This window comes from Pan troglodytes, chromosome 11 (assembly GCF_028858775.2).
Source record: "Pan troglodytes isolate AG18354 chromosome 11, NHGRI_mPanTro3-v2.0_pri, whole genome shotgun sequence".
Taxonomy (NCBI): Eukaryota; Metazoa; Chordata; class Mammalia; order Primates; family Hominidae; genus Pan; species Pan troglodytes.
Window position 1 is genome coordinate 1,541,128 of NC_072409.2, and position 27,801 is coordinate 1,568,928.

General features: G+C 54.3%; 1 protein-coding gene across 24 annotated transcripts in view; it reads right to left on the reverse strand.

The window, feature by feature from the left end:
- TRAF2 (TNF receptor associated factor 2) overlaps nucleotides 1–27,801 on the reverse strand; it is a 45,485-nt gene that overhangs the window by 9,506 nt on the left and 8,178 nt on the right. For 6 of the 24 annotated variants that reach the window (XM_063788095.1, XM_063788091.1, XM_063788104.1 and 3 more), the window contains 6 exons: nucleotides 18,227–18,445; nucleotides 17,471–17,549; nucleotides 16,620–16,718; nucleotides 8,835–8,996; nucleotides 7,057–7,131; nucleotides 444–518 (listed from right to left, as the gene is read on the reverse strand). In XM_063788095.1, coding sequence (XP_063644165.1) covers nucleotides 444–518; nucleotides 7,057–7,131; nucleotides 8,835–8,996; nucleotides 16,620–16,718; nucleotides 17,471–17,549; nucleotides 18,227–18,414 — 678 coding nt within the window. In that variant the 5' untranslated portion in view covers nucleotides 18,415–18,445. The other 18 variants (XM_063788093.1, XM_063788090.1, XM_063788094.1 and 15 more) reach the window with 11 other exon arrangements.

The following is a 27,801-nucleotide window of genomic DNA, read 5'->3' on the forward strand; positions in this document are numbered from 1 at the left end:
GAGGCGAGAGGAGGGGCCCGAGTGCCTGCTGGTGGCGGAGGGCTCAGCGACAGCCGCTGGGTTAGAGTGCTGCCCTTTTCTGTGTGAGATGGGGGCAGGGAGACGGCGGCCAAGGAGTGGTCGTGGCGAGCTGGCCGGGTACATCTGAGACGTGCACTCAACACCCAGGGAGGCTCAAGGCGACAGGTGGGCACACACACTGGGCATCCTCAGAGACAGGTGGCAGTCAAAGCCAGGCACTACAATGCCACCAGGAGGGAGTGGACAGGGCTGCCAGCGCAGAGACCAAGCTGGGGACACTCGGACAGCCGGGGCAGGAGGAGGCAGCGCTGCAGAGGTGGCTGAGGAGCAGCTGGAAGGAAACCAGGAAGCACTGGGCTGGAGGCAGTGAAGACCACACCCAGGATGAGGGGTGGCCCCCAACCTCAGACCCCCCGACTCACCGTCTCGAGGCAGCCGATGGCGTGGAATCTGCAAGGGACTCGACACTTGCCACAAGTCTTGACGTGGTCCTGAAACTACAAGGGAGTGACGTCACAGAGCCATCTTTCTCTGTTCTGATGCATTTCAGCACTTCCACATGGACCACAGTGACTGACACAGAGGTTACATGACCTGCCCCGTTGGCCTCTTCACTCTCACACTGAATGAAACCCAACAGCCCATTTCCAAAGCAACATGCTCACACACCTGTGCACACACACGTGCAAACATGCACACTGTGCCAGTAACTGAGATGGGCAAGCATTTCGGGACACCTGTGGAGACCCCAGCTTGTGTGTCACATGGCACACCTGTCCCTCTATCACAGTCCACAGGACATGCGGTGCTGAGGCCTCAGGGCCTGGGTTCAAAACCCAGAATCAAACGCCCACTGCTCACCCGGTGCGCGGTGGTGCAGGATGACACAGACACAACATGAAGCAAAACGTAAAATCCAGAAAGGGGCCAAGTGCACACAGACACTCACATACAACAGGAACATCGAACCAGGGAAGAAACAGAGACTAACACTGTGGCATCTGACATGGGTCTAAGGATGCAGGAACAGCCCGAGGAAAAACATGAACCCCAAGTCCCTCCTCCATTTCCCAGGTGACATGGCAGGTGTGTTGCGGCTCTGAGTGTGAGAAAACCAAACCCACACACGCCAGACGCAGCACAGGATTTCATACCCGGAAGGAGGGAAACGGCCGTAACTGTGAATCAGTTTCCAGAAACAGTCACATGAGAACCTTGAACAATTTCCCCCAAAACAAACAAAAACCAAAAACACTATTCAGTGGGCAGGAGTCATGAACAGCAAGAGAAGCACAGATGGGCTCGGTCACACCACAGCTTGGGAAACGCCCGTCAGAACCGCCTGGAGGCTCTGCTGTCCCTTGCCACCCATAGGAGGTTGGTCTCAGGGTCCCTGAAACCCAAGGATGCTCGAGTCCCTGATGGCAGAGTGTTTGCACAGAGCCTAAGCACACCCTCCCTCATACCTGAAATCAGCTCTCGGTGACTCATGACCAATACAACGTGAACGCTGTGTCAATAAAAAATGTCCGCGCGTGTTCAGTGCATTTTTACCTGAACATTTCCAACCTACGGTTGGCTGGATCCACGGCGTGGACCCCCGATACAGAGGACTGATGTGTTTCTCACACATCACAGTGGCACGTCCAACCTTCACACCACACTGTGCTGGCAAGTCTCGGGAGACGGTGCTCCCACAATGCTTATGGGAATGCAAATTTCTGAACGACCGCACGGCGCTGCGGACGGGGAGCCTGACACATTTCCCTCTGACATCTCAGAATGCACCTTTTTTGTAGTTTTCGCTTTGGTGCCATGTAACCATTTTACAAAATTACAAAACTTTTTTTTGAGACAGAGTTTCTCTCTTGTTGCCCAGGCGGGAGTACAATGGCATGATTTCAGCTCACCGCAACCTCTGCCTCCCAGGTTCAAGTGATTCTCCTGCCTCAGCCTCCCGAGTAGCTGGGATTACAGGCATGCGCTACCACACCCGGCTAATTTTGTATTTTTAGTAGAGATGGGGTTTCTGCATTTTGGTCAGGCAGGTCTCAAACTCCTGAGCTCAGGTGATCCGCTCGCCTCCGCCTTTCAAAGTGCTGGGATAACAGGCATGAGCCACCGCACCCGGCCTTTTTTTTTTTAAAGGGCAATCTTTAAAACTCAAAAGCAAAATGAAACAAATGGGCCTCCATGGAATACTGAGACAGCCGCCTGCCCAGAGACGCTGCTTCGAATGACTTATGACACAGCAACTCAATACAGACTCTAAAAGCAAAGAGAACTAGAAAGAGAACTTCGTCATCACATAATTTGCCATGGATCAGACTCAGTGCTACTGACACCGTTCTTATGTACAGCAATGTCAACAGGAACCACGACTTTCTGTAGAAAGGAGACAGCAACATGGAAGTTGGGTAAGAATCTGAAATGCAAACATCAGTGTGAACCCACAATGTATTTTCTCTTAAAATAAAGCAAGGATCCCTCTGCTGTCACTGAAGTATTTTCAGATGAAACACTGGGCTGCGGGAAGAAGTGGAGGCAGGAATGAAACAGAACTGTCACTGGGCACCCCCCATCTTGAGCCACAGCAGGGCCCCAAGTTCTAATGTGCTGTCTCTCATCTGTCCAGGCTCAGAAATTTCCACCACAGGAAGCTGAAGGAGAAGAGGCCAGGAACCTGGCATGTGCGCAGCATGCTGGGAATGGGGGTGCGATCGCCCAGGGAGGGTAGGTGTGGGAGAAGGCACTGCTGGAAACGAGGAGACAAGTCCCCCAGGCTGCCCACGGCAGGGCCGTCCATGGAACTGGAAGCCAGCTGGGCACCTGGCCTCTGTAAGCCTCAATTTCCTCATCTGATAAAGGGTGCCCTAGGGTTCCTGTGAGGGCAGGAGGGCAACCCCCAGGCCCCCAGGAAACACTAAACACTGCCCGTCTGTGGTTCCTGCCAGCATCACCATGAAGGGGCAAACACCTTATCAAACACGAGGTGTCCGTCACTGCCGAGGCTTCTGGGCTGTTTGGCCATGAGGCCCAGGCCCACTTCTCCTATCCAGCGAGCCCCACAGGTCAGCCTCCAAAGGACCAGGTCCCAACATACGCCGCCCCATGCTCGGCTCAGCCCTGCACATGTCCCAGGCAGTGGTGAGGAACCTGACCAAGCCCTGGGAGCATGGTCACTGAGAAAGGCTCCAGCAAAACCAGCAAAGATGGAGAGGAGGGGCTGGGAGGATAAGATGGGGCTGTGCCCCTGCACAGCTCTGACTGATAAGACAGCAGGCCAATAGTTTACATCGTCAAAGAACAAAAGCAAATCTTTAAAAAAACCCTCACATTTTAAAAGAACCTGAAGCAAATGAACTATATACCACAGCTGACATAAACTCAAAGAAAAAATGTATTCCAGTTCACCTCAGAACATGGTATGTAGCCGGGCACAGTGGCTCACACTTGTAATCCCAGCACTTTGGGAGGCCGAGGCAGGTGGATCACGAGGTCAGGAGTTTGAGACCAGCCTGGCCAACATAGTGAAACCCCGTCTCTACTAAAAATACAAAAAATTAGCCGGGCATGGTGGTGGGCGCCTGTAATCCCAGCTACTCGGGACGCTGAGGCAGGAGAATCACTTGAATCCAGGAGGCAGAGGTTGCAGTGAACCGAGATTGCGCCACTGCACTCCAGCCTGGGCGGCAGAGAGACTCCATCTCAAAAAAAAGAAAAAAAAAAATTCCTTTATAATAAGAACATGGTATGTGGACCCTACATCTTCATAAGATGTACTTCCAAGAACAAAAAGAGCTTCGAAGAAACAGGTGGCCTCATCATCAGTGGCCTCATCATCAGAAGCCATGTTGCTGGTTTTTGTTGTTTTTTTTTTTGAGATGGAGTTTCACTCTGTGGCCCAGGCTGGAGCGCACTGGCACGATCTTGGCTCACTGCAACTGCAACCTGTGCCTCCCGGGTTCAAGCGATTCTCCTGTCTCAGCTTCCCAAGTAGCTGGGATTACAGGAGTGCCTGTGCCACCACACCTGGCTAATTTTTGTATTTTTAGTAAAGAAGGGGTTTTGCCATGTTGGACAGGCTGGTTTTGATCTCCTGACCTCAGGTGATCCACCTGCCTTGGCTTCCCAAAGTGCTGGGATTGCAGGTGTGAGCCACCACAACCGGCCTTGACTTTTTGTTTTTTTAGACAGGCTCTCACTCTGTCACCCAGGCTGGAGTGCAGTGGTGGGATCTCAGCTCACTGCAACCTCCACCTCCTGGGTTCAAGCAATTTTCGCACCTCAGCCTCTCAAGGAGCTGGGACTACAGGTGTGCACCACCATGCCCAGCTAATTTTTGTATTTTCAGTAGAGACGGAGTTTCACCACGTTGGCCAGGCTGGTCTCGAACTGGCCTCAAGTGATCCTCCCGCCTCAGCCTCCTAAAATGCTGGTATTACAGGAGTGAGCCACCATGCTCAGCAGGTATTTTTAATTTTAAACCTACTCTATATATAACATAAAACAAATACGTTACCAGTGTTAGGAACGAAGATTTGCAACACTAAAAAAAGATAAGAGAGGCCAGGCACAGTGGCTCACGCCTGTAATCCCAGTACTTTGGGAGGCCAAGATGGGTGGACCACCAGGTCAGGAGTTCAAGACCAGCCTGGCCAAGATGGTGAAACCCTGTCTCTACTAAAAATACAAAAATTAGCTAGGTGGAGTGGCAGGTGCCAGTAATCCCAGATACTCAGGAGGCTGAGGCAGAGAACTGCTTGAACCCAGGAGGCAGAAGTTGCAATGAGCCGAGATTGCGCCACTGCACTTCCAGCCTGACGACAGAGTGAGACTCTGTCTCAAAAAAAAAAAAAAAAAAAAAAAAGGGCCAGACGCAGTGGCTCATGCCTGTAATCCCAGCACTTTGGGAGCCGAGGTGGGCAGATCACGAGGTCAGGAGATCGACACCATCCTGGTCAACACGGTGAAACCCCATCTGTACTAAAAATACAAAAACAAAATTAGCCGGGCATGGTGGCAGGCGCCTGTAGTCCCAGCTACTCGGGAGGCTGAGGCAGGAGAATGGCGTGAACCCAGGAGGCGGAGCTTGCAGTGAACCGAGATCTCGCCACTGCCCTCCAGCCTGGGTGACAGAGCGAGACTCCATCTCAAAAAAAAAAAAAAAAAAAAAAGAGATAAGAGAAAATCCCAATTCCAAGCACGCCACACACATTAGAAACACCTGAGAGCACTCTCAGCATTCTCCTCTGGAATGGGCCAGGGGGCACAGACAGCCCCAGGACACCCTGCACATACATGCAGCCCCTATATGTCGGCCTGCATTGAAGGGCCAGAGTTCCATGCCTAGACAGGACTGCCCTGAGGAAGCAGGCGGGGCCCAAGAGATTCATTCTCAGAGACCTGAAAGGCCCCTCAGTCTGAAGATGAGGCCCTGTGAACATCAAAATAAAGATGCAATGGGCTGGGGCAGTGGCTCACGCCTGTAATCCCAGCACTTTGGGAGGCTGAGGCAGGTGGATCACCTAAAGTTGGGAGTTCAAGAACCAGACTGACCAACATGGAGAAACCCCATCTCTACTGAAAATACAAAATTAGCTGGGTGTGGTGGTGCATACCTGCAATCCCAGCTACTCGGGAAGCTGAGGCAGGAGAATCACCTGAACCCAGGAGGCAGAGGTTGCAGTGAGCCGAGATCACACCATTGCACTCCTGGGCAACAAGAGCGAAACTCTGTCTCAAAAAAAAAAAAAAAAAAAAAAAAGACGGGAAGGATGAAAATGCACCATGCACAGAGAAAGCCCCGTGTTCACAGTGATGGGTGGGGACAAAACCCACCAGACACCACCGCGCTGCGTGGGCGCCTGTCTTCGTCTTTCACTCTGGAAACAGTCTCAAGGAAAGAATCACCTCCTAACTCCTCTGTACAACCCCCTCAGGACAGACAAGGGCTGACGCAGACTGGGGCACACGCAGAGGGCACCTCTCGGGGGCACCTCCAGGCCCCACCAGCAGGGGACACAGCCTCACAGACACGGGCCCCAGGCAGGCGTCCTGGCCTCTGAAGGGGGCATGGCAGCAGCCATAGCCTCTAAGGCGCTCCAGTCTCCAGGTGAAGGGAAAGGATGCTTTCAGACAGCACTCGGCCAAGCTCACAGTGCGGGACATTTAACAGACAAGTGGAAAGAGGTGAGGAGACAGCCCTGTCCCGTCCCCCAGCCCTACCCATTTCAGGACTTGGGCTGTGACCTATATTTAAACAGAAGCAAACCAGAAAGACAGGCACACACCTGTCAGGCTGAGCCCGCGGGCGGGCCTGGCCAGCCTGACCCCTCCTGTAGCTGCCCAGATGGGGACTGCCACCTGTGAGGCCTCCACATCGGACCTCTGACACACAGAGCAGGTGCCCCTTCCAGAGCTTCAGCCTCTCTGGATGAGCTACTCTCACCTCCAACAAGGGAGGCAGTTTGGGAAAATGTTTACATGCGTATTATTTCCCAGCTTCCTCTCCTAAAGGTGTCATCTGCAGCAGTTAACTCTCAACTGGGAGAGAAGCCATTTTCCTGAAAGAAGTAAGGACACCAGGGACAAAGTTCTGCCAGGCGAGCCACCCACGTTTCACGGCTGTGGCAGCAGACCAGACTAGGGCGCCCAATCTCCACCCCAACCGCTTGCTGCAAACATTCAGCTTCAAAGTCAGTAACAACATTTCTCGTCAGCAGCACATGGAGGGCGATGAGAACTTTAATGTTTCATTTTCAGGATAACTAGGAAGTGACCTGCCGAAAAGTAAGCAGCTGTGTACACTGGAGGATGAGGAAGAGGGCTCGGGACTCAGCCACCTGGCCCCCGGCCCACTCAGGAGAGCGGCCACCACCCTGAACGCATCCATGACCCAACGTTACAGGGGCTTTGCACTGCTGTTCCTTTGGGCACAAGGGTCATAACCTGCCCCACCCCCACCCACGGGACCCTCATGTCCAACACATGGGCCCCGCCCCGCGGTCCTCCAAGGAGGTGAAGGACACTCACCTTCTCCCGGGGGATCTTCTTCTTGCCGCAGCCGTCACAAGTTAAGGGAAACTTGGGGCAGACCTCGTGGTGCGCCTTCAAAAGAAGGGATCAGGAGTGTGAGGGTGGACGCCAATGCCAGGCGCGGGTGGAGGGCGGCACACAGTGCTCAGGCTGGGCAGCGCCGAGGGGCCGCAGGAGCACGTGGTCACCCTCTAGCCTTGCAGGACAGTGCTCCTCCCGGGCAGGATCCTGCCAGCACCACCCAGGAGCCTCGGAGACCTTAACGCTTTGTTTGTTCTGCCAGCTCAGGGCAATGCGAGGGAGACCCAAGCCACCAGAGGAGATTTGGAAGCCACGTGAAACAACGGCCCCGGTGAAGATGGGGAAACGCTGCTCCCGCTAGGAGGCGAGGCCGGTGGCAGGGCCTGGCGGATGGGCAGGGCTGGCGGCGTGCGGGACGTCTCCAAGACAGACCCTGACATGCTGCTGCGGAGGGCTTGGCACCCCAGATGTGCTATGGTCAGGCCCGTCCATCTGACAGTTTACAGGGAAGTGCAGACGGGTCTCAGGGAAGTGGGGCTCCTGAAGGACAAGAGCCCAGGAAAAAAGATGCCATGGGCCCCAGAGGCAGAGAGAGACCCAGAGACATTTCCACCAAAGGCAGGAACCCTGTATGGATCGTGATTCAGATACACCAAGGCAAAGACAGACAACAGGGACGCAGACACAGGCTGCAGGCCATGTGAGCAGTCACAGCTGCATCTCAGACATGGCGCTAGCGACTAGCTCTGTGCACCGCAGAAATGCATTCTCACCAACGCTTTGGGGAAGGCGAAGTCAGACTTGAGCAACTGTCTTGAGGGCAAAGCCCAGGCCTGGCGAGGACGGACACACACCCACCACCGCACTCTCTACCTGATGCATTTAGACTTTTCTAAGACAAAAATGCTTTTTTGTCCTAAAAACAAACTTTTTTTAATTTTTTTTCTTTTTTGAGACAGAGTCTTGCTCTGTTGCCCAGGCTAGTGTGCAGTGGTGCAGTCTTGGCTCGCTGCAACCTCTGCCTCCTGGGTTCAAGCAATTCTCCTGCCTCAGCCTCCCGAGTAGCTGGAATTACAGGCACTCACCACCGTGCCTGGCTTTTTTTTTTTTTTTTCCGAGACGGAATCTCGCTCTGTCGCCCAGGCTGGAGTGCAGTGGCGCAATCTCGGCTCACTGCAAGCTCTGCCTCCTGGGTTCACGCCATTCTCCCGCCTTAGCCTCCTGAGTAGCTGGGACTGCAGGCGCCCGCCACCATGCCCAGCTAATTTTGTTTTTGTATTTTTAGTAGAGACAGGGTTTCGCCATGTTAGCCAGGATGGTCTCGAGCTCCTGACCTCATGATCTGCCCGCCTCGGCCTCCCAAAGTGCTGGGATTACAGGCGTGAACCGCCGCACCTGGCCACTCCTGGCTAACTTTTTGCATTTTTAGTAGAGACGGGGTTTCACCATGTTGGCCAAGCTGGTCTTCAACTCCGGACCTCGTGATCCACCCGCCTCAGCCTCCCAAAGCGCTGGGATTACAGGCATGAGCCACCATGCCCAGCTTACAAAAATGCTTTTGAAAGGCCTCAGCATTAACTTCACACCCATTCCCAGTTCTGCCAAGAAACATCCACCCACGTGTCTCCAGGGAAAGGGCCGAGGGGGCGGAACGAGTGCAAAGGGGCCAACGCAGCCCCAGTGGCCAGCACGCAGCTCCCCAGCTCAGCCCCGCATGGCTGCAGCCACACAGGCTGCTGCTCCACCCCACGCACCTTCACGTCTGCTCCGCAGCAGGGCGCCCGGCAATGCCGGCAGCTCAGGCTTCTCTCCGGGCACTCGTGCTCCAGGTGGCGCTCCTTTTCACCAAGGCGGACCAGGCCTTTGCACGCGGGACATTCGGTCAGCATGAGCGGGCAGCGGCCCTCGTGGCAGCTCTAGCAACAAAAGGAGGAAGCGTCAGTAGAACTCGCGTGGGACATTCGGGCAGCCACAGCTTCACCCGGGGACACAAGGCGATGTAGCGCTGGCTTGGTGTCCACATGCTGGTCCTGGGGGCCGCCCTCTGCAGATAGCTCTCAGGGCTCCCACAGGTGGGAGGGCAGGAGGAGATCAGATCAGTGTGTCCTCGTCTCCACTCTCTTCACCGCACACTGAGCTGAGGGGATGCTCTGCCACGGGGGTCTCTGTGTGGATGCCTTGCCACCACCAGGCTCCCCGATCTGCCCCTTGAAACAGCCAAGTGCACAGTCCCTGCTCTGCGCCAGCGGGTCCCTGCCACACACACCAGCTCCTAACCGAGAAAGCAGGCCACGCTCGATCTGATGACCAAGCCCAACGCGGTCCAGGCTGAGTCTTGCCAGTCCCAGCCCCATCCTCATTGCAGGTGGGAGGTGTGAAGAGGTAGGGAACACGCACGGGAGATAGCATGCGGGCAGCTGGCCTCTGCCTCCAGCACCAGGAAGCCAGCAAAGGCCTGAGGCACAAGCCCACCAGGCCAAGGTGCCAGGAGCTGGGTCTAGCTGCACAGCACACGCATCTGAAAGGGCCGAAGCTGCGAGGAAGACAGGCGAGGGCCAGTGACACACAGGAAGGTCACTCAGGCACCTACACGTTCCCACACACTGAGCCACCCAGGAGCTGGGCAGAGGCCCTGCCCTCCTGGAGCTGACAACCTGGTACAGTGACCACCAGTGCCAGAACACCAGGGAAGGCAGGCAGTGGAGGCAGGGCTGGGGAAGGTGCCACAAGATGCAGACTGCAGACTAGGGAAGCGGGAGCCGGTGCTGCAGGCTAAGCGTCAGGTGAGGCAGAGGACTGTGGACGTCCACAGATGGCCAGGGTGGCAAGGGAAAAGGACACAGAGGGAAAGGAGGCGGTGCCAGCTCCTCGCCACACCCAGGCCAGGAAGAATCAAGAATGTAGGATGCAGAACCCAGCCACCTCTCCAGCCCACTGCTGCCCCAGGCAGGGCTTCCCCGACCGTCTTGAGGGCTCTGCCCGAATGTGAGGGGTCAGGACAGCAAGGTGACGGGATGTGGCTGAACCCTTCCAGGACTGCCTGGCAGCTGCACTTCTCACAGACTCTAAGGTTGGGAAGCCGCAGCAGTCACAGGAGGAAGAACGGGGTGGCAGGCACTACAAAGGTGCTAGTGTAACGGGAGAAAGGGCCGGATTCAGGATGTGTCTGGGGAGCCACGTGGACCTGCCGGCAGACTGAACGTGCCGCTTACGGGAACACAGAGAAGTCAAGAAGGACTCTCAGGCCTCTGGCCCAAGCCACAGGAGGTCCCACCTGCCTCCATAAGGGGCTGGTGAGGTGCAGAAATAAAACTAAACAGGGCTTTTTGTTTTGTTTTGTTTTTTGAGACAGGGTCTCACTTTGTCACTGATATGGTTTGGCTGTGTCCCCACCCAAATCTCATCTTGAATTGCAACTCCCATAATCCCCATGTGTTGTGGGAGGGGCCTGGTGGGAGGTCATTGAATCATGGGGTGGGTTTTTCCCGTGCTGCTCTCGTGATAGTAAGTCTCATGGGATCTGACGGTTTGATAAAGGGCAGTTCCCCTGCACATGCTCTCTTGCCTGCTGCCATGTGAGACGTGCCTTTCTCCTCCTTTGCCTTCCTCCATGATTGTGAGGCCTCCCCAGGCACATGGAACTATGAGTCCATTCAACCTCTTTTTCTTTATAAACTACCCAAGTCTCGGGTATTTCTTTATAGTAGTATGAAAATGGACTGATACAGTTACCTAGGCTGGAGTGCAGGGGTGAGAATACAGGTCACTGCAGCCTCGACATCAGCGCCCACATAGCTGGGACTATAGGCATACAGGCACGCACCACCACACCCAGCTAAATTTCTTTGTATTTTTGGCAGAGCCATCTTGGTTTTTTGTTTTTGTTTTGAGATGGAATCTTGCTCTGTCATGCAGTGGCACGATCTCGGCTCACTGCAACCTGCAACCTCCACCTCCTGGGTTCACGCCATTCTTCTGCCTCAGCCTCCTGAGTAGCTGGGACTACGGGCGCCCGCCACCACACCCGGCTAATTTTTTTGTATTTTTAGTACAGACAGGGTTTCACCGTGTTAGCCAGGATGGTCTCAATCTCCTGACCTCGTGATTCACCTGCCTTGGCCTCCCAAAGTGCTGGGATTACAGGTGTGAGCCACCGCACCCGGCGGTAGAGCCATCTTACCCAGGCTGGTCTTGAACTCCTGAGCTCAAGCAATCTGCCCACCTAAGCCTCCCAAAGTACTGGGATTACAGGCATGAGCCCCGGTGCCTGGCCAGAGTTAAACACGTCTTTTGGGAGAAGTCTGCTATGACTGGGAACAGAGAAAGGGAATGGAAGTCAAAGGAACAGGGAGTTGAAAATCTGCTGTTTCTTCAATCATGATAAACATAAAATGTATCATCTTAACCATTTTCAAGTGCACAGTTCTGTGGTATTAAGTACATTTCACTGATGTTATGTAACCATCACCACCATCTACCTCCATAACGCTTTCCATTGTAGAAACCTGAAACCCTGTCCCTGTTAAACCCTAACTCCCCATTCCCCTCCTCCAGCCCCCAGCACCATCTACTGGCTCTCAATTTGACCACTCCGGGGACTCTGTCAGTGAATTCACGCAGTCTTTATCTTCTTGTGCCTAGCTTAGCTCACTGAGCACAACACTAAGTTTTGAGACAGGAGAGACTAGAGCATATTCTGTACCGATGGGCACAACCCGGAGAGAGGAGGACAACGTGCTGAGAGGAAGGTTCCTGAGAGGCCAGGGCAGCAGAGGACCTGGCTGCAGGGCCCTTCATGGGGTGGGGAGTGGGGGTCAGCAGCTCCATGGAGAGCTGGCTACAGCTCAGGAGCCCCAAGTGACTCAGGAAAGGTTAATGCTACTTCCCCCGAGAGGGGAGACCCTGCTCTGGACAGCACAGGCACTTGGGCTGGCTTCCATTCAACCTCCCCGGGGAGGGTTCCTCCCAAACCTTCACACAGGCACAGCAACTACTCCTTAGAGGCGCCCCAGGGCACATGGGCCCAGCCCTCCAAGACCTCCAGCGGCACTGGCCCAAGCTAAGCCTGCTAAAGGAACCAACTCCCTGAACCCGACAGCGCCTTGCACTCTGCTACCCGCTGACGGGACGGGACCCAGCCCTCGGCCACACTAGTGTGTAACAAGCCACCATCAAGCTGAATCAAAGAGGAGCCTCAGCAACTATTATGGCTTTTATGAAGCAACTATTCTGGCTTATGAAACCTAAAAACGAAAGCACAAATAGTCAATGTTCTTAGATTTAATTAAAAGACTGTTCTTTAGGCCAGGTGCGGTGGCTAACGCCTTGTAATCCCAGCACTTTGGGAGGCCGAGGCGGGTGGATCACAAGGTCAGGAGATTGAGACCATCCTGGCTAACACAGTGAAACCCCGTTTCTACTAAAAATACAAAAAAAATTAGCCGAGAGTGGTGGTGAGTGCCTGTAGTCCTAGCTGCTCGGGAGGCTGAGGCAGAAGAATGGCGTGAACGTGGGAGGTGGAGCTTGCAGTGAGCCGGGATCGTGCCACTGCACTCCAGCCTGGGCGACAGAGTGAGACTCCATCTCAAATAAATAAAAAAATAAAAATAAAAAAGACTGTTCTTTAAAACATAGTAAAATGGCCGGGCACAGTGGGTTCCCACCTGTAATCCCAGCACTTTAGGAGACCAAGGTGGGAGGATCACTTGAGCCCAGGAGTTTGAGGCTGCAGTGAGCTATGATCCCACCACTACACGCTAGCCTAGGCAACAGAGCAAGACTATTTCTAAAAATAATAATAATAAAATGCTCATAGGTGAAATGATATGACATCTTCATTTGCTTTAAAATAAGCCAGAAAAGAAAAAAATATGTGTGGGGGGTTGAAGGGCTGAAAGTAGGCTGGCGAAGGCTGGCAGCACGAAGGCTGGCAGGTGCTGGGGGGCAGCATGTAGGCCTGTGGGGCAGCGGCACGCCTCTACTCTCAACCTCACTGCTCAGATGCGCTGCATGCTCGAAATGTCAAAAATAAAATCTTTCTTGGCTGGGTGTGGTGGCTCACGCCTGTAATCCCAGCACTTTGGGAGGCCGAGGCAGGCGGATCACAAGGTCAGGAGATCGAGACCATCCTGGCTAACACGGTGAAACCCCATCTCTACTAAAAATACAAAAAAATTAGCCGGGAGTGGCGGGGGCGCCTGTAGTCCCAGCTACTCAGGAGGCTGAGGCAGGAAGAATGGTGTGAACCCGGGAGGCGGAGCTTGCAGTGAGCCGAGATCGCACCACTGCACTCCAGTCTGGGCGACAGAGTGAGACTCCATCGCAAAAAACAAAAAACAAACAAACAAAAAAAACCTTTCTCTTGGCACTCGGTACTTGAAATCTCCAGTGGGACCAGGGTTGTCCTGCAGCAGATACATCTACACCAGCACCATCTGTCTCAGTCTTCTCCCCACCCACAGCAGACACAGTTAAAAAAAAAAAAAAAATCAATATTTATTCAGCCAGAATTCAAACTAAACATTTGACGCAAATACAGTCGTCATCCCTCTAAATGTCACTAGAATGTCCATGAGGCCGAGCATACTTGGCTTTTCCTGGCCTTTCCGCTGCTCGTGCAGCCAGCCTATGTCCTCTCTGGAAAGTCTCCCCGCACCCCCACATCCAGCTGCCAGAACGAGTAGCTCAGGGGCGCGCTGGGGAATTCAGTTCTGCTATTGGCACTCAGCAAGCACTCCATCAACATTTACCTAAAGTTTTAAAATTATTCGATTTGGCCAGGTGCAGTGGCTTATGCCAGGAATCTCAGCACTTTGGGAGGCCAAGGTGGATGGATCACTTGAGGTAAGGAGTTCAAGACCAGCCTGGCCAACGCGGTAAAACCCCATCTCTACTAGAAATATAAAAAATTAGCCGGGTGTGGTGGCAGGCGCCTGTAGGCTGAGGCAGAAGAATCACTTGAACCTGGGAGGTGGAGGCTGCAGTGAGCCGAGGTCATGCCACTGCACTCTAGCCTGGACAACACAGCAAGACCCTGTCTCAAAAAAATAAAAATAAATAAATAAAATCATTCAGTTCCTAGAAAGGCATCATCGCAAAGGACAAACATTCAAAAGCTAAGCAGGATTTTCCCCTTTTCCAGTAAAGTTCCGACCATCAAGGAGGAAAGGCAGCCTTAGCCTCAGTACTGTGTTTACAATAAGGCCCCAACTAGCAGCACACTCCGAGCACCCGGAGAGCAGAGAGAGGCGGCTCCGAGGGGCAGAGCTGGCTCCCAACTGTATAGATGGGTTGATTTCCGTCCCCATGTGTGACATTTACAGCCAGTGAGAGGTTTTATCAACAAAATCAAAGGCCACAGCCAAGCTATTCCAGAGCAGTGCCCGCCCCTCCCACATGACCAAACCCGGCTCCTCTCAGGGACTTTCCAGAGCTCTCAAAGGTGCAGCCAGGGACTTTCCACCCTGCGTGCCTGCAGGACCGCGTGGCGCCCCAGGCCAGGGGCTGGCTATAGTCCTTGGCCCTCAGCCGGAGGCCCTCATAATTGTCAATGTTGCATCCCATGAGCCTGGAGGTGGCAGAGACCCCAGACGACTCAGGGTCCAGTGCAGAGCTGGGAACTATTATCCCACCTGTCCCCCAGACACTCCTCAGTCCTCTCAAAGGGTGGCACGGCGCATAGCACCCCTACTCCCTGCAGCCAGCTGGTACCCCAACCCTCCCAGGGAGACCCTGACCCTGGGCCACCTCCCCAGGGAGCCATCTCCCTTGCAGACAGCACTGGGCAATGACCAAGCTGCATCTCTTTCAAGGAGTAGGGAGTGGGGGGTACGATGCTATGCGCCACAGCCGTTTGTGCAGCAGAGCCACACAGGAGCCTAGAAAGCTTTGCATCGCACGTCGTGGCTGAGGGCGGTCTGGCATCTCTGCCCACAGAGGTAGGAGTCTCACTCTAGGGCAGTGCCCTGGAGCTACCGCTCCGTGTCCAGGACGCAATCCCCATGCTAGGGAGGAAAGCACATCTTGTTCACCCCAGACACAGCTGGGGCAGTTCTTCTGAAAAAACGAAACTTGGAGCCCAAAGTCCACAAAGCAGAGTCTGTCAAAAGATCGAGGGAGGTGTGGCCAGGCTCACAGGGCGGGGAGTGGGCGAGGAGAAGAGGGAGGCGTGGCCAGGCTCACAGGGCGGGGAGCAGGAGGGGAGAAACCCACAATAATGCAGGTCCAATTCCAACCCAGCCGGTAACACCCCAGGGTCCGGCTGAGCAGGAGATCCCAGCTCTGGCCCGGGCAGGAAGCTCCCCTAAGTGCAGAAAGCCAGGATTCTGAGCAAACAGCCCTCACAGCCTCACCAACCTGGGGCTGGATTGGATGGCATCAAGGTACTGCCTCACTTTGAGATTCCAATGTATGACTTGGTACTCACTGAACAATGACCCCTGTCTCCTCCATTCTACTTCCTGTACCCATGGATCTGATGACTCTAAGGGTGGCCCCTAAGTGGAATCACAGAGGATCTGTCCTTTGGTAACTGGCTCATGTCACTCAGCACACTGTCCTCAGAGTTCATCCCTGGGGAGTGTGTGTCCGAATCGCCTTCCTTTTTAAGGCTGAATCATATCCCACTGTGTGCACAGATCACACTTCCCGTGTTTATCCATTCATCCGCGGACACTGGGCTGCCTCTACCTTTGGGCTCTGTGGACAGTGTTACTCCAGGAATCCTGTACAAGGATCCCAGAAAGAAACCTCTTAAAGGGCATTCATTACAAGAAGGAAGACTGCAAAACTTGGCGAGCTGTAGTGGCCTCGACGAGCTCTCTCAGCACCTCCTGGCCTCTACACTACAGGTGAAGTTTCCAAATGCCTAAAAGGTGACGTGAGAATCACACTGAAATCCCCAGTGCGCCAGTGCAGGAAGGCGTGCACGGCTCGCCCAGCACACGGCTCGCCCAGCACACAGGGACAAACCACGGCCAAGTGAAGTGCGGGCCACTGCCTATGTTGCTGTGACCACAGGACAAGTGTGTCCATTATTTTGCAATTTCCAGTGTCAACACAATTCAAAATAAGCAATCCTTTGTGGATACAAGCGACACAACAAAAACCCCCACCAAACTTGAAAGCTGCAGGTCCTGGTGCACAGCGATCTCCCCTTCATTCCCAGGAAATACTACTGCTCAGATAACCATGGCATTCCCAGGGCTCACACAGGCACCTCCAACCCTCACAGCCACCCCACGATGGTGGGATCCTGCACCCCCATCGACAGACAAGAAACCTGAGGCACAGAGAGGGTAAGTACCTCGCCCGAGGTCACACAGCCCAAGCTCCATGATGCAGGTCTGTGCTCTGCACTACTTGAGTTTCTAAATGGACATACTCTAAGGAGCAGCTCCGTCTCTTCCTCCACAGACATCAGACAAGGCTTCAGCCCCAGTGAGAGGAACATGCAGGACAAGGTCATAACTGCTTGGGGAGCGTGGACGACTCCCGACTGCTGGAGCTTCTGTCACCATGCCACACACAGGCATCTTTACCTCGTATTCTTTCAGGGTCCCCTTCCAGGTGCATCCATCACTGGGACAGACGGCCGGCAGGCTCTCCACCTCCCTGCGGGCAGCATTATCTGGGAAGGCCTGGGGAGAGGAACATCCCCTCGGGTTAAACCTCCTCCCAGACTCCCTGCAGCAACCAAGGAACACAGACCACACGTCCAAACCAACCAACACTGCGTCACATCACCTTTCCAGGCCACTCCAGGAGCAGAGGATGACTCTCTGATTCCTTTTTATTTTTGGACTCACCTTGATGCCAAAGTTTCCAAACCCTAAACTTCCAGAGTCTGCTAAGGGACAACTTCTGGCGGCCCTTTTTTCTTTTTTTTTTTTTTTTTAAAGGAGGGGTCTCACTTTGTAACCCAGGTTGGAGTGCAGTGGCATGATCTTGGCTCACTGCAACCTCCGCCTCCCAGCCTCAAGCAATCCTCCCACTTCAGCCTCCCAAGTGGCTGGGACTATAGGCGTGCACCACCACACCCGGCTAATTTTTTGTATTTCTGGTAGAGATGGGGTTTCACCATGTGGGCCAGGCTGGTCTCGAACTCCTGACCTCAGGTGATCCACCCACTTTGGCCCTGCAAAGTGCTGGGATTACAGGTGTGAGACACTGAGCCCGGCCCCTGATAAGTTTTTTGCTTTTTGTAGAGACAGGGTCTCACTATGTTGCCCAGGCTGGTCTCAAACTCCTGGACTCAAGCAATCCCCCTGCCTGGGCCTCCCAAAGTGCTGGGATTACAGGTGTGAGCCACTGTGCCCAGCCCCATCCATGTTGTAAAGGAAATTAAGACATTTTCTGTTCAACATTTTTAGCTTCAAGACATTTTACTTACCGAACTGCTTTCTAAAATAGAAATGCCTTCTTCATATATGCCCTCGTGAACACAGGCAGCACAGTTCTGAGGCCCAGAGCTAGTGGGGAAAAAAGGCAAAAAAAAAAAAAAAAAACCCACTGTGAAACCTAATGCAAAAAATAAACGAACACCATTGCTTCAGTTCAAAAACCTACCTCCACACCACAGTTTAAACTTTCTCATCTTTAGTGAAACCAACAGCAGGCAAATGTTAACAGGACATGTTTTAAACCCCAGTATTCACAGTACACTGTTTTTATCACTCCCTGTTTGTGAGGAAGGCGCACCTGAACCGCCAAGGACACCTGCTGCAGTAACTCAGGTATTGCCGGCTCTCCCGACAGGCCGAGCTGCTGCCGATGTGCAGAGGCCACACCTCTCAGACCACTCGCTGCAAGGAAGGCGGCTGTCTTAGCTGCCTAGAGCAGCCAAAAAGTGAGCAGTAGGCAGCACTTTAAACTTTCCAGTACTCACATTAAAAATAATAAAAAGATGAAATTAACTGTAATGATGTACTATATTTAACCCCATGTATCCAAAATCGTATTTCAAATTGCTATTTTAAAATTATTAATTTTACATTCTTTGTGGTAAACCTCCGAAATCCAGGGTATCGATAACTGGAGCACATCTAAGCTGGACCCGGCTCTGCTGGGAGCTACCAGGCTGGGCAGCGTGGCTCTAAAACCAGCCTAGCCTGCCTGCCCCTCCTCCCAGCCTGCAGGCCCCATGCACCTGAGGATGCTGGCCAGGCAGAAGGAGCAGTACCGGTGGCCACACTGCGCCTGGAAGGGCCTGCGGAGGACGTTTCTGCAGGCGGAGCACAGGTACTTGGCTTCCAGCTTGGTCCCCAGGAGGGTCTTGGAGAAGCCGGGCTGTAGCAACTCCAGGGAGCCAGGGGGGGTCACGCTAGCTGCAGCCATGAGAGCTGTGACCCCCGCGAACAACAAAGCCCTAAGGAAGAACACACAGCATGTTACACCTCAATTCCAGAACAGTCCTCGAGAGAAAACCAAACCAATGGTGATCAGTAGCAGGCGATGCTGAGGGGCCGGGTCCCCACTGACCTGCGGTCAAGACTCAGAGAAGCAGAATCACAGAGCTTCAGGGAGCCTTGGAGACCCTCTAGTCCCATCTCCCGCCGCTAGTATGGAAACTCAGGCTCAGTGAGGCTGGGGACCACACAGCTGGCGTCCACACAACCAACCCACAGCTCCAAAGAGGCACAGACGCACGGGCTTCCTGCCACACACACCCCGCTCCCCAGCTAGGGGAACAGGCTGCCTTCCTGTTAACACTAATGGTCAGAGGTTCTCAATGCTCTAGGCCCTTTGGTCTCCCCCATGGTTCCTGCAATAAGCATGTTTTAGTGTGGTGGATGCTTTCTGAAATATATCTTACCAAACCCACTGGGCAGGAGACGCCTGCCTGCTGGCACTCAGGCTCTGAAGGCACTCAGGAGAGAGCCATGCCGCCAGACCAGCCCCTAGAGCAGGAATGTGGCACACCTGGGGCTGGCTAGTGCACTCCCTTTAGCTACCACGGTTTCCCCTCCAGCCCCTAGAGCGGGAATGTAGCACACCTGGGGCTGGCTAGTGCACTCCCTTTAGCTACCACGGGTTCCCCTCCAGCCCCTAGAGTGGGAATGTGGCACACCTGGGGCTGGCTAGTGCACTCCCTTTAGCTACCACGGGTTCCCCTCCAGCCCCTAGAGCGGGAATGTAGCACATCTGGGGCTGGCTAGTGCACTCCCTTTAGCTACCACGGGTTCCCCTCCAGCCCCTAGAGCGGGAATGTGGCACACCTGGGGCTGGCTAGTGCACTCCCTTTAGCTACCACGGGTTCCCCTCCAGCCCCTAAAGCAGGAATGTGGCGCACCTCGGGCTGTCTAGTGCACTCCCTTTAGCTACCACGGGTTCCCCTCACTTCAGACGATACACATGGCCTTCAGAGCCCTCCATGTGCCAGCCCTGCCCTGGCACCTTGCTTCCACTAGAACTCAGTAAGCCCCACCAAGGCAGCCACAGACGGCCTCAGCACCCTGCACCATGCCCTCTCTTTCTGCCTAAGCACCAAGGCCACCAGTGATGGCCTCAGCCACTCAGTGCCATGCCCACTCTTCCTGCCTCTCTAAGCACCAAGGCCACCAGTGATGGCCTCAGCCACTCAGTGCCATGCCCACTCTTCCTGCCTCTCTAAGCACCAAGGCCACCAGTGATGGCCTCAGCCACTCAGTGCCATGCCCACTCTTCCTGCTTCTCTAAGCACCAAGGCCACCAGTGATGGCCTCAGCCACTCAGTGCCATGCCCACTCTTCCTGCTTCTCTAAGCACCAAGGCCACCAGTGATGGCCTCAGCCACTCAGTGCCATGCCCACTCTTCCTGCTTCTCTGAGCATCGTCCAGCCAATCCCTGCACCTCACCCTTCCTTTTGGATTAACCGCAGCTCTTCCTCCCTCAGCATCCCGGGCAGAGACTCCACTGGGCTCTGCTCTCCTTACAGAGCATCCCCAGGTGGGTTTCTCTCTCCCCTTCCGAACATGGAGCCCCTGTTGTGCGGGAACCTCAGGAAGGGGCCTGATCAGGGTTGGGCTGATGTTGAGGACAGAGGAAGGGAACAATGAGGATGCCTAGACCCATTCACTGGGCAGAGTGAGCAGACAAGGAGAGCGAGCAGTCACCCGGCACACCAAGCATTTCCTCGAGGTCTGTCTCCCTCTCAACGAACTACAACTCTCACGCCTGTAATCTCAGCACTTTGGGAGGCCGAGGTGGGCAGATCATGAGATCAGGAGTTCGGGACCATCCTGGCTAACACGGTGAAACCCCGTCTCTATTAAAAAGACAAAAAATTAGCCAGGCGTGGTGGCAGGCGCCTGTAGTCCCAGCTACTCAGGAGGCTGAGGTTGCAGTGAGCCAAGATCGCGCCACTGCGCTCCAGCCTGGGTGACAGAGCGAGACTCCGCTCAAAAAAAAAAGCAGGGGGAGACAGGCACTCGGTTCCCCCCAACCCTGTAAGCGGTTTGGGTAAAGCTTGAGTCCAAAGACTTCAAAGCTTCTAGCTGAAGTGAAGATTGTTCACACGTGCTGGCCCTATCAAGCACAAGGAACTTCCACGGCACAGACGCCCAACAGACTCGAAACACAATCGGACAGCAACCATGGAGCTCCCCAAGTAGCAACAGGAAGCTGCGGATGAGAAAGGCAGACCCATGCGTCTCCACAGCCTCACACCCAGAACCAGGGCCGGTCATGAGGACCCGAAACCCACTGCTCCTTCGCAACAGCCTCCAGTGCCTTCTTGCGCTCCCCGTGGGGGGCACGTGTCACCTGATGCTTGCCTGCCATGCTCCCCCTTCCAAAAGCAGCCCCAGGGACAGGGCTAGCTCTAAGTATGCTCTGTCCCCAGTCCCGGACCCTGAGAGCCCAGCGAGAGGAGGCAGGAATTGGGGTCATCTCTCTGGCAGGGAAGCAGTCTTGATTCAGGGAACTGGGGACAGCTAGAGAGGGACTTCCAGTGGGGATGGGGGGGCTCACTCCTAGAAGGTGGACTCCAGGCAGAGCAACCTGGGAAAGAGGTGGAGGAAGGACAGGGGCATGGTGTCGGCTGAGATCCCCAGGAGGCAGCCCAGGGAGGCAGGGACTGACAGGCAGGCCCTGGCCTAAGGGTGGAGGGCGGCCTCCAGAGTCCCCTCCCAAGAGGGCAACCTGGGGTGGCAATTTATTTACTTAAGGAATGATGACTTCTCAGAACCATTCCTTTTTTTTTTTTTTTTTTTTCCTTAAACAGAGTCTTACGCTCTGTCACCTAGGCTGGAGTGCAGTGGAGCAATCTGTCACTGCAACCTCCACCTCCTGGGTTCAAGCAATTCTCATGCCTCAGCCTCCCAAGTAACTGGGACCACAGGTACACGCCACCACAGGCGGCTAATTTTTTGTATTTTTCAGATGGGGTTTCACCATGTTGGCCAGGATGGTCTTAAACTCCTGGCCTCACGTGATCCAACCTTGCCCTCCCAATGTGCTCGGATTCCAGGTAGGAGCCACCGTGCCTGGCCCATTCCAACATTTAAATGACAAATGCATTTTCCCTTTTCTGTCCAGGAAGGACAGTAGATGCTGACTGCTCTGTGCCTGGACGACAGCCCCAAGATGGGGGCCTTGCTGTCCTACTTGAGCCTGACTGATGCCTCCTGGCAGGCTGTTAGGTCAGCTCAGCCACAGGTCCTAACACTGCACACCTGCTCTGCTGTCCTTCCAAGGCCCAAGTTGCCAAAAGAGTGTCCCGGAAGCCTTAGGTCACTTGCCTCCTCAAAGCAGCATGGACCCACCCACCAGGCAGAACGGCAGCAGGAAGGCTGTGGCCCCAGGAGTGAGGAAAACGAAGCACCACTATGTGCCCGACACGGTGGCGTGGGTCCCCCGGCCCCAGAGCTGCTCACCTGAAAGGGGCTGACCTCTCCCAGCAGGCCCAGGACCGGCAAGTTTTGGATGAACCCAAAAGGCCAGAACACTGCTGAGGCCCTTCTCTCCTCCTCTCACCTCTGCCCCGGTTGCTGTGCCAGAAAGAGGTCTTCCCAGCTCTCAGGACCGCTCCACCATTCACCAGGGACTCAGCCAAACCCAGGAGGCTTTCATTTTTCTTTAGAAACAGGGGTCTCACTATGTTTCCCTAGCTGGAGTACGCTGTCTATTCACAAGTGTGATCATTGCACACTACAGGTTGGAAGTCCTGGGCTCAAGCGATCCTCCCGCCAGTTTCTCCAGTGGCTGGGACTACAGGTGAGTGCACCTCCATGCCCAGCTATCCAGGATGCTTTCTGAGCCCATTCCTTGTCCAATCACAGGCCAATTCCACTGGCTCTGCCTCCATGCTGCCAGCACTAGCCCCTTCTCTGGCCCCGACCCTGCTCTCTGCTCCTCCTTCATACCCACAATAGGGCACCCCTCACTGAGGGCTCCCTAGGAACATCCTGGGCAGTCAGAAGGAAACCCAGCCACTGGGTTTAGCCCCATCTGGCCTTGTCCCCCACCATCCTCATGATGCCCCCAATCCCCCTGCTCTCCTCTGTTCCCTTAACACCTTTGCCCTGCTTGGAAGAGCCCCGGTGCTGGTCCCTATGGATCTGCACACCTGCCCCTTGGCAACCCTGAGGTGGGCCTAAGAAGCCTGCGCCCAGGACAAGGCCCAGCAGCCTTCCGAGACTTGCCTCCAACTCCCATGTAATGTCCCCAGATCTCAAAAAGTGGAAGGAAAGTTTACCTGTAAACCCCTGAAAAAGGGCCACTACCAGCCAGGTGCGGTGGCTCACGCCTGTAATCCCAGCACTTTGGGAGGCCGAAGCAGGCAGATCACGAGGTCAAGAGATCGAGACCATCCTGGCCAACATGGTGAAACCCCGTCTCTACTAAAAATACAAAAATTAGCCGGACATTGTGGTGTGTGCCTGTAATCCCAGCTACTGTGGAGGCTGAAGCAGGAGAATTGCTTGAACCCAGCAAGCAGAGGTTGCAGTGAGCTGAGATCATACCACTTCACTCCAGCCTGGGCGATGCGGCAAGACTCCATTGCAAAAAAAAAAAAAAAAAGGCCAGGCGCAGTGGCTCACACCTGTAATCCCAGCACTTTTGGAGGCCAAGGCAGGAGAATCACGAGGTCAGGAGTTTGAGACCAGCCCGACCAACATGGTGAAACCCCATCTCTACTAAAACTACAAAAATTAGCCGGGCGTGGTGGTGCACGCCTGTAATCCCAGCTACTCAGGAGGCTGAGGCAGGAGAATCGCTTGAACCCGGGAAGGAGAGGTTGCAGTGAGCCGATATCACACCACTGCACTCCAGCCTGCACATTGCAGTGAGACTCTGTCTCGAAAAAAAAAGTAAAAAAGAAAAAGGGTCACTACCACACAGACCCCAAATAGGAGGTGCTTTTTAAGTCAGAAAAACTTAGGCCCCAAGACAACCATCCTCAGCTCTCTGCAAACATTCCCCAAAGTTTCCTTGACCTGGCTCACCAATGAAAGCACATTCCAAGTGTCTTCCCCAGACGGTGCGCCAACCCTGCAGACCCATGGGGCCGGCCCCTCTAATCCTCTACAGGAGAGACACGTGGACTGCCAAAACTGACGCCGCATACAGGACTGGGGAACGCAGAGTGCAGCGACCTCATCCCTGACCTGCGCTCACTGACCTGAACAGGGCTGACTCTTGAGAAACTGTGACGAGACTGTCAGTCACCTGTCTGCCCCCCAAAGCCAGCAGTGGTGTGCTTTCAATCCCAGCTTCTGAATCTGTAATTTAGTGAGACCTTGCATTCGTGTGGCACTTCAGAGTTCAGAAAACATGCTTATAACCTAAACTTACTCCTCCAACCACCCAACAGAAGGGACGCTGGGGCTCTGCCTGCCCAGTGCTCAAGGTCCCTTGGTGGGGAGGCCACACCTGTTTCTCCCACTTTCTCGAAGGTGGGTGCACCTGCTCCTGTGGGCAGCAGAGCTATGCGGATGTTCCGGAGCTCACAGATGCATACCAGCCGTGGCAAACTGAGGTGGGAGCCTGCTCACCAGGACTGCACCCTCAGCGCACATTTATCATGACATGTGGAGACGTGCTACATACATGTACGTCACTAAAAGGTTCACAGAACTACACTTAGTCTTCATAAGAGACATTCTGAGTGTTCTATTTTCTTTCTTTTGTTCTGGTCAGAAGCTATTACATCGATTTCATGAGCCACTAATGGTTTATTTATTTATTCATGTGAGACAGAGTCTTGCTCTGTCACTCAGGCGGGAGTGCAACGGTGTGATCTAAGGTGCAACCTCCGCCTCCCAGGTTCAAGCGATTCTCCTGCCTCAGCCTCCCGAGTAGCTGGGACTACAGACGCCTGTCACCATGCCTGGCTAATTCAAGTGATTCTCCTGTCTCAGCCTCCCGAGTAGCTGGGATTACAGACGCCTGTCACCACGCCTGGCTAATTTTTGTATTTTTAGTAGAGACAGGGTTTCACCATGTTGGCCAGGCTGGTCTCGAACTCCTGACCTCAGATAATCTGCCCACCTCAATCTCCCAAAGTGCTGAGATTATAGGCATGAGCCACTGTGCCTGGCTAAGCCACTAACAGTTTAAAAAGGTTTAATGGTTTTAGAACAAAGTGGCTTCTAATCCACTTTGGACAAAGAAATTTTCTATTTTTAAATATCATTGGTTTTTAAGCCACATTCTTTTTATTTATTTATTTTTTTGAGACGAAGTCTCGCTCTGTTGCCCACGCGGGAGTGCAGTGGCGCGATCCTGGCTCACTGCAACCTCCACCGCCCAGGTTCACGCCATTCTCCTGCCTCAGCCTCCCAAGTAACTGGGACTACAGGCACCGGTCACCATGCCCAGCTAATTTTTTGTATTTTTTAGTAGAGACGGGGTTTCACCGTGTTAGCCAGGATGGTCTCGATCTCCTGACCTCGTGATCTGCCCGCCTCGGTCTCCCAAAGTGCTGGGATTACAGGCGTGAGCCACCGCGCCTGGCCTTAAACCACATTCTTTAGGACAAAATTCTATTTTATACTTATTATAAAATGTTAAATAGGATATAAAATGTCAAGAACCCTATGAGTGCAGTCATGCCAGTGTACGAATGGGGCAAGAAAGTAAAATAAAGGATCGTTTTGCTAGGGTAGACAGATTCAGAATGGGCCGGGCACGGTGGCTCATGCCTGTAATCCCAGCACTTTGGGAGGCTGAGGCGGGTGGATCACCTGAGGTCTGGTGATCGAGACCAGCCTGACCAACATGGAGAAACCCGTTTCTACTAAAAATACAAAATTAGCCGAGTGCAGTGGCTCACGTCTGTAATTCCAGCTACTTGGGAGGCTGAGGCAGGAGAATCACTTGAACCTGGGAGGCAGAGGTTGCGGAGAGTCAAGATCGCAGCACTGCTCTCCAGCTTGGGCAAAAAAGAGCAAAACTTCGTCTCAAAAAAAAAAAAAAAAAAAAGATTCAGGGTGAGCCTTCTTTTTTCCCAATGTCACTGAAGAGTGTCCTGGTGCATCTTTCAGACAAAGCTTGATTCTTTTCATATCGACATTCCTCCTAAATGCGCTCTTGAAGGTGGAGACAGAGGTGTGCCCTCCCTGCCCTAGGCATGCCTGTCAGACATAAAAGAACCACAAAAATGGGCCGGGCATGGTGGCTCACACCTATAATCCCAGCACTTTGGGAGGCCGAGGTAGGCAGATTGCTTGAGCTCAGGAGTTCAAGACCAGCCTGGGGAACATGATGAAACCCTGTCTCTACCAAAAACACAAAAAACTGGCTGGGCGCGGTGGCTCACACTTGTAATCCCAGCACTTTGGGAGTGCCGAGGTTGGTGGATCACCTGAGGTCAGGAGTTCAAGACCAGGCTGGCCAACATGGTGAGACCCCGTCTCCACTAAAAATACAAAAAATTAGCCAGGCATGGTGGTGCAAGCCTGTAAGCCCAGCTACTCCAGAGGCTGAGGCAGAAGAATCGCTCGAACCTGAGAGGCGGAGGTTGCAGTGAGCTGAGATCGTGCCACTGCACTCCAGCCTGAGCAAGAGCGACCATCTGTCTCAAAAACAAAACACACACAAAAAAACAAATCTAAAAATACAAAAAATGGCCAAGTGTGATGGCATGCATCTGTGGCCCCAGCTACTCAGGAGGCCGAGGTGGGAGGATCATGCATGTGTGGCCCCAGCTACTCAGGAGGCCGAGGTGGGAGGATCACCCGAGCCTGGGAGGAGGAGGCTGCAGTGAGCCAAGGTTCAGAACAAAGTGCACGTCCTCCACCACCGGCAGACGCTTCTCACAGATACGGCCTCACGTGGCCATCGTGACGTCCTGACACGGCTGGAAGGTCGGGGATCATTATTCCTGTTTCCAAATGAAAACACAACCCCAGACAGCCAGGACACGGCAGGCAGCCCGGTCAGAGGACCCTGAGGTCCCACTGATGCCCACACTACACTCTGGGGTTCTTTGTGCTTAGAGATTCCTTAAACATTTTATTTGAATCTCATTCATAAATACATTTTAAGAACTAATGAAAACCACCACGAAGGCTCAAAAGTGCTACACCAAGACTTTAGCACACTTCTGACAGTGCCCCAATTTGCGCACATGTTGGAATCCGACTTCCACTGTGCCTAGCACTTACCAGAACCTCCTCCGGCTTAGACTAGGGAGCTCTCAGTGGCCTACACAGGAGGCAGGAGGAACTGAACTGAACAGCATGGTCACCTGAACCAGACACACAGACTGAGACCTGGTGCGCGGCCGGACGGCATGGGCTGCTCTTGCTTTCTGTACGTATCATAAGAGACGTGAGGGGTCAGCTAGGAGCGATTCAACCTAGAAACGAACAATGTGCTGCTGGTTTTTTCAGGCTTCCAGATCAGTTTTACTCTAAAACTCCCAATTCTATCAGCTAAGTCAGCTAAAAACAAAAGTGCCACCCCCATGGTGACCGGCTGAACGAGCGTGCGGGGGGGACTCACACACGCGGTGACCGGCTGAACGAGCGTGCGGTGGGGACTCTCACACACGCGGTGACCGGCTGAACGAGCGTGCGGGGGGGACTCACACATGCGGTGACCGGCTGAACGAGCGTGCGGTGGGGACTCACACGCGGTGACCGGCTGAACGAGCGTGCGGTGGGGACTCACACACGCGGTGACCGGCTGAACGAGCGTGCGGTGGGGACTCACACACGCGGTGACCGGCTGAACGAGCGTGCGGTGGGGACTCTCACACACGCGGTGACCGGCTGAACGAGCGTGCGGTGGGGACTCTCACACACGCGGTGACCGGCTGAACGAGCGTGCGGTGGGGACTCTCACACACGCGGTGACCGGCTGAACGAGCGTGCGGTGGGGACTCTCACACACGCGGTGACCGGCTGAACGAGCGTGCGGTGGGGACTCTCACACACGCGGTGACCGGCTGAACGAGCGTGCGGTGGGGACTCTCACACACGCGGTGACCGGCTGAACGAGCGTGCGGTGGGGACTGTCACACACGCGGTGACCGGCTGAACGAGCGTGCGGTGGGGACTGTCACACACGCGGTGACCGGCTGAACGAGCGTGCGGTGGGGACTGTCACACACGCGGTGACCGGCTGAACGAGCGTGCGGTGGGGACTCTCACACACGCGGTGACCGGCTGAACGAGCGTGCGGGGGGGACTCACACACGCGGTGACCGGCTGAACGAGCGTGCGGGGGGGACTCTCACACGCGGTGACCGGCTGAAGGAGCGTGCGGTGGGGACTCTCACACGCGGTGACCGGCTG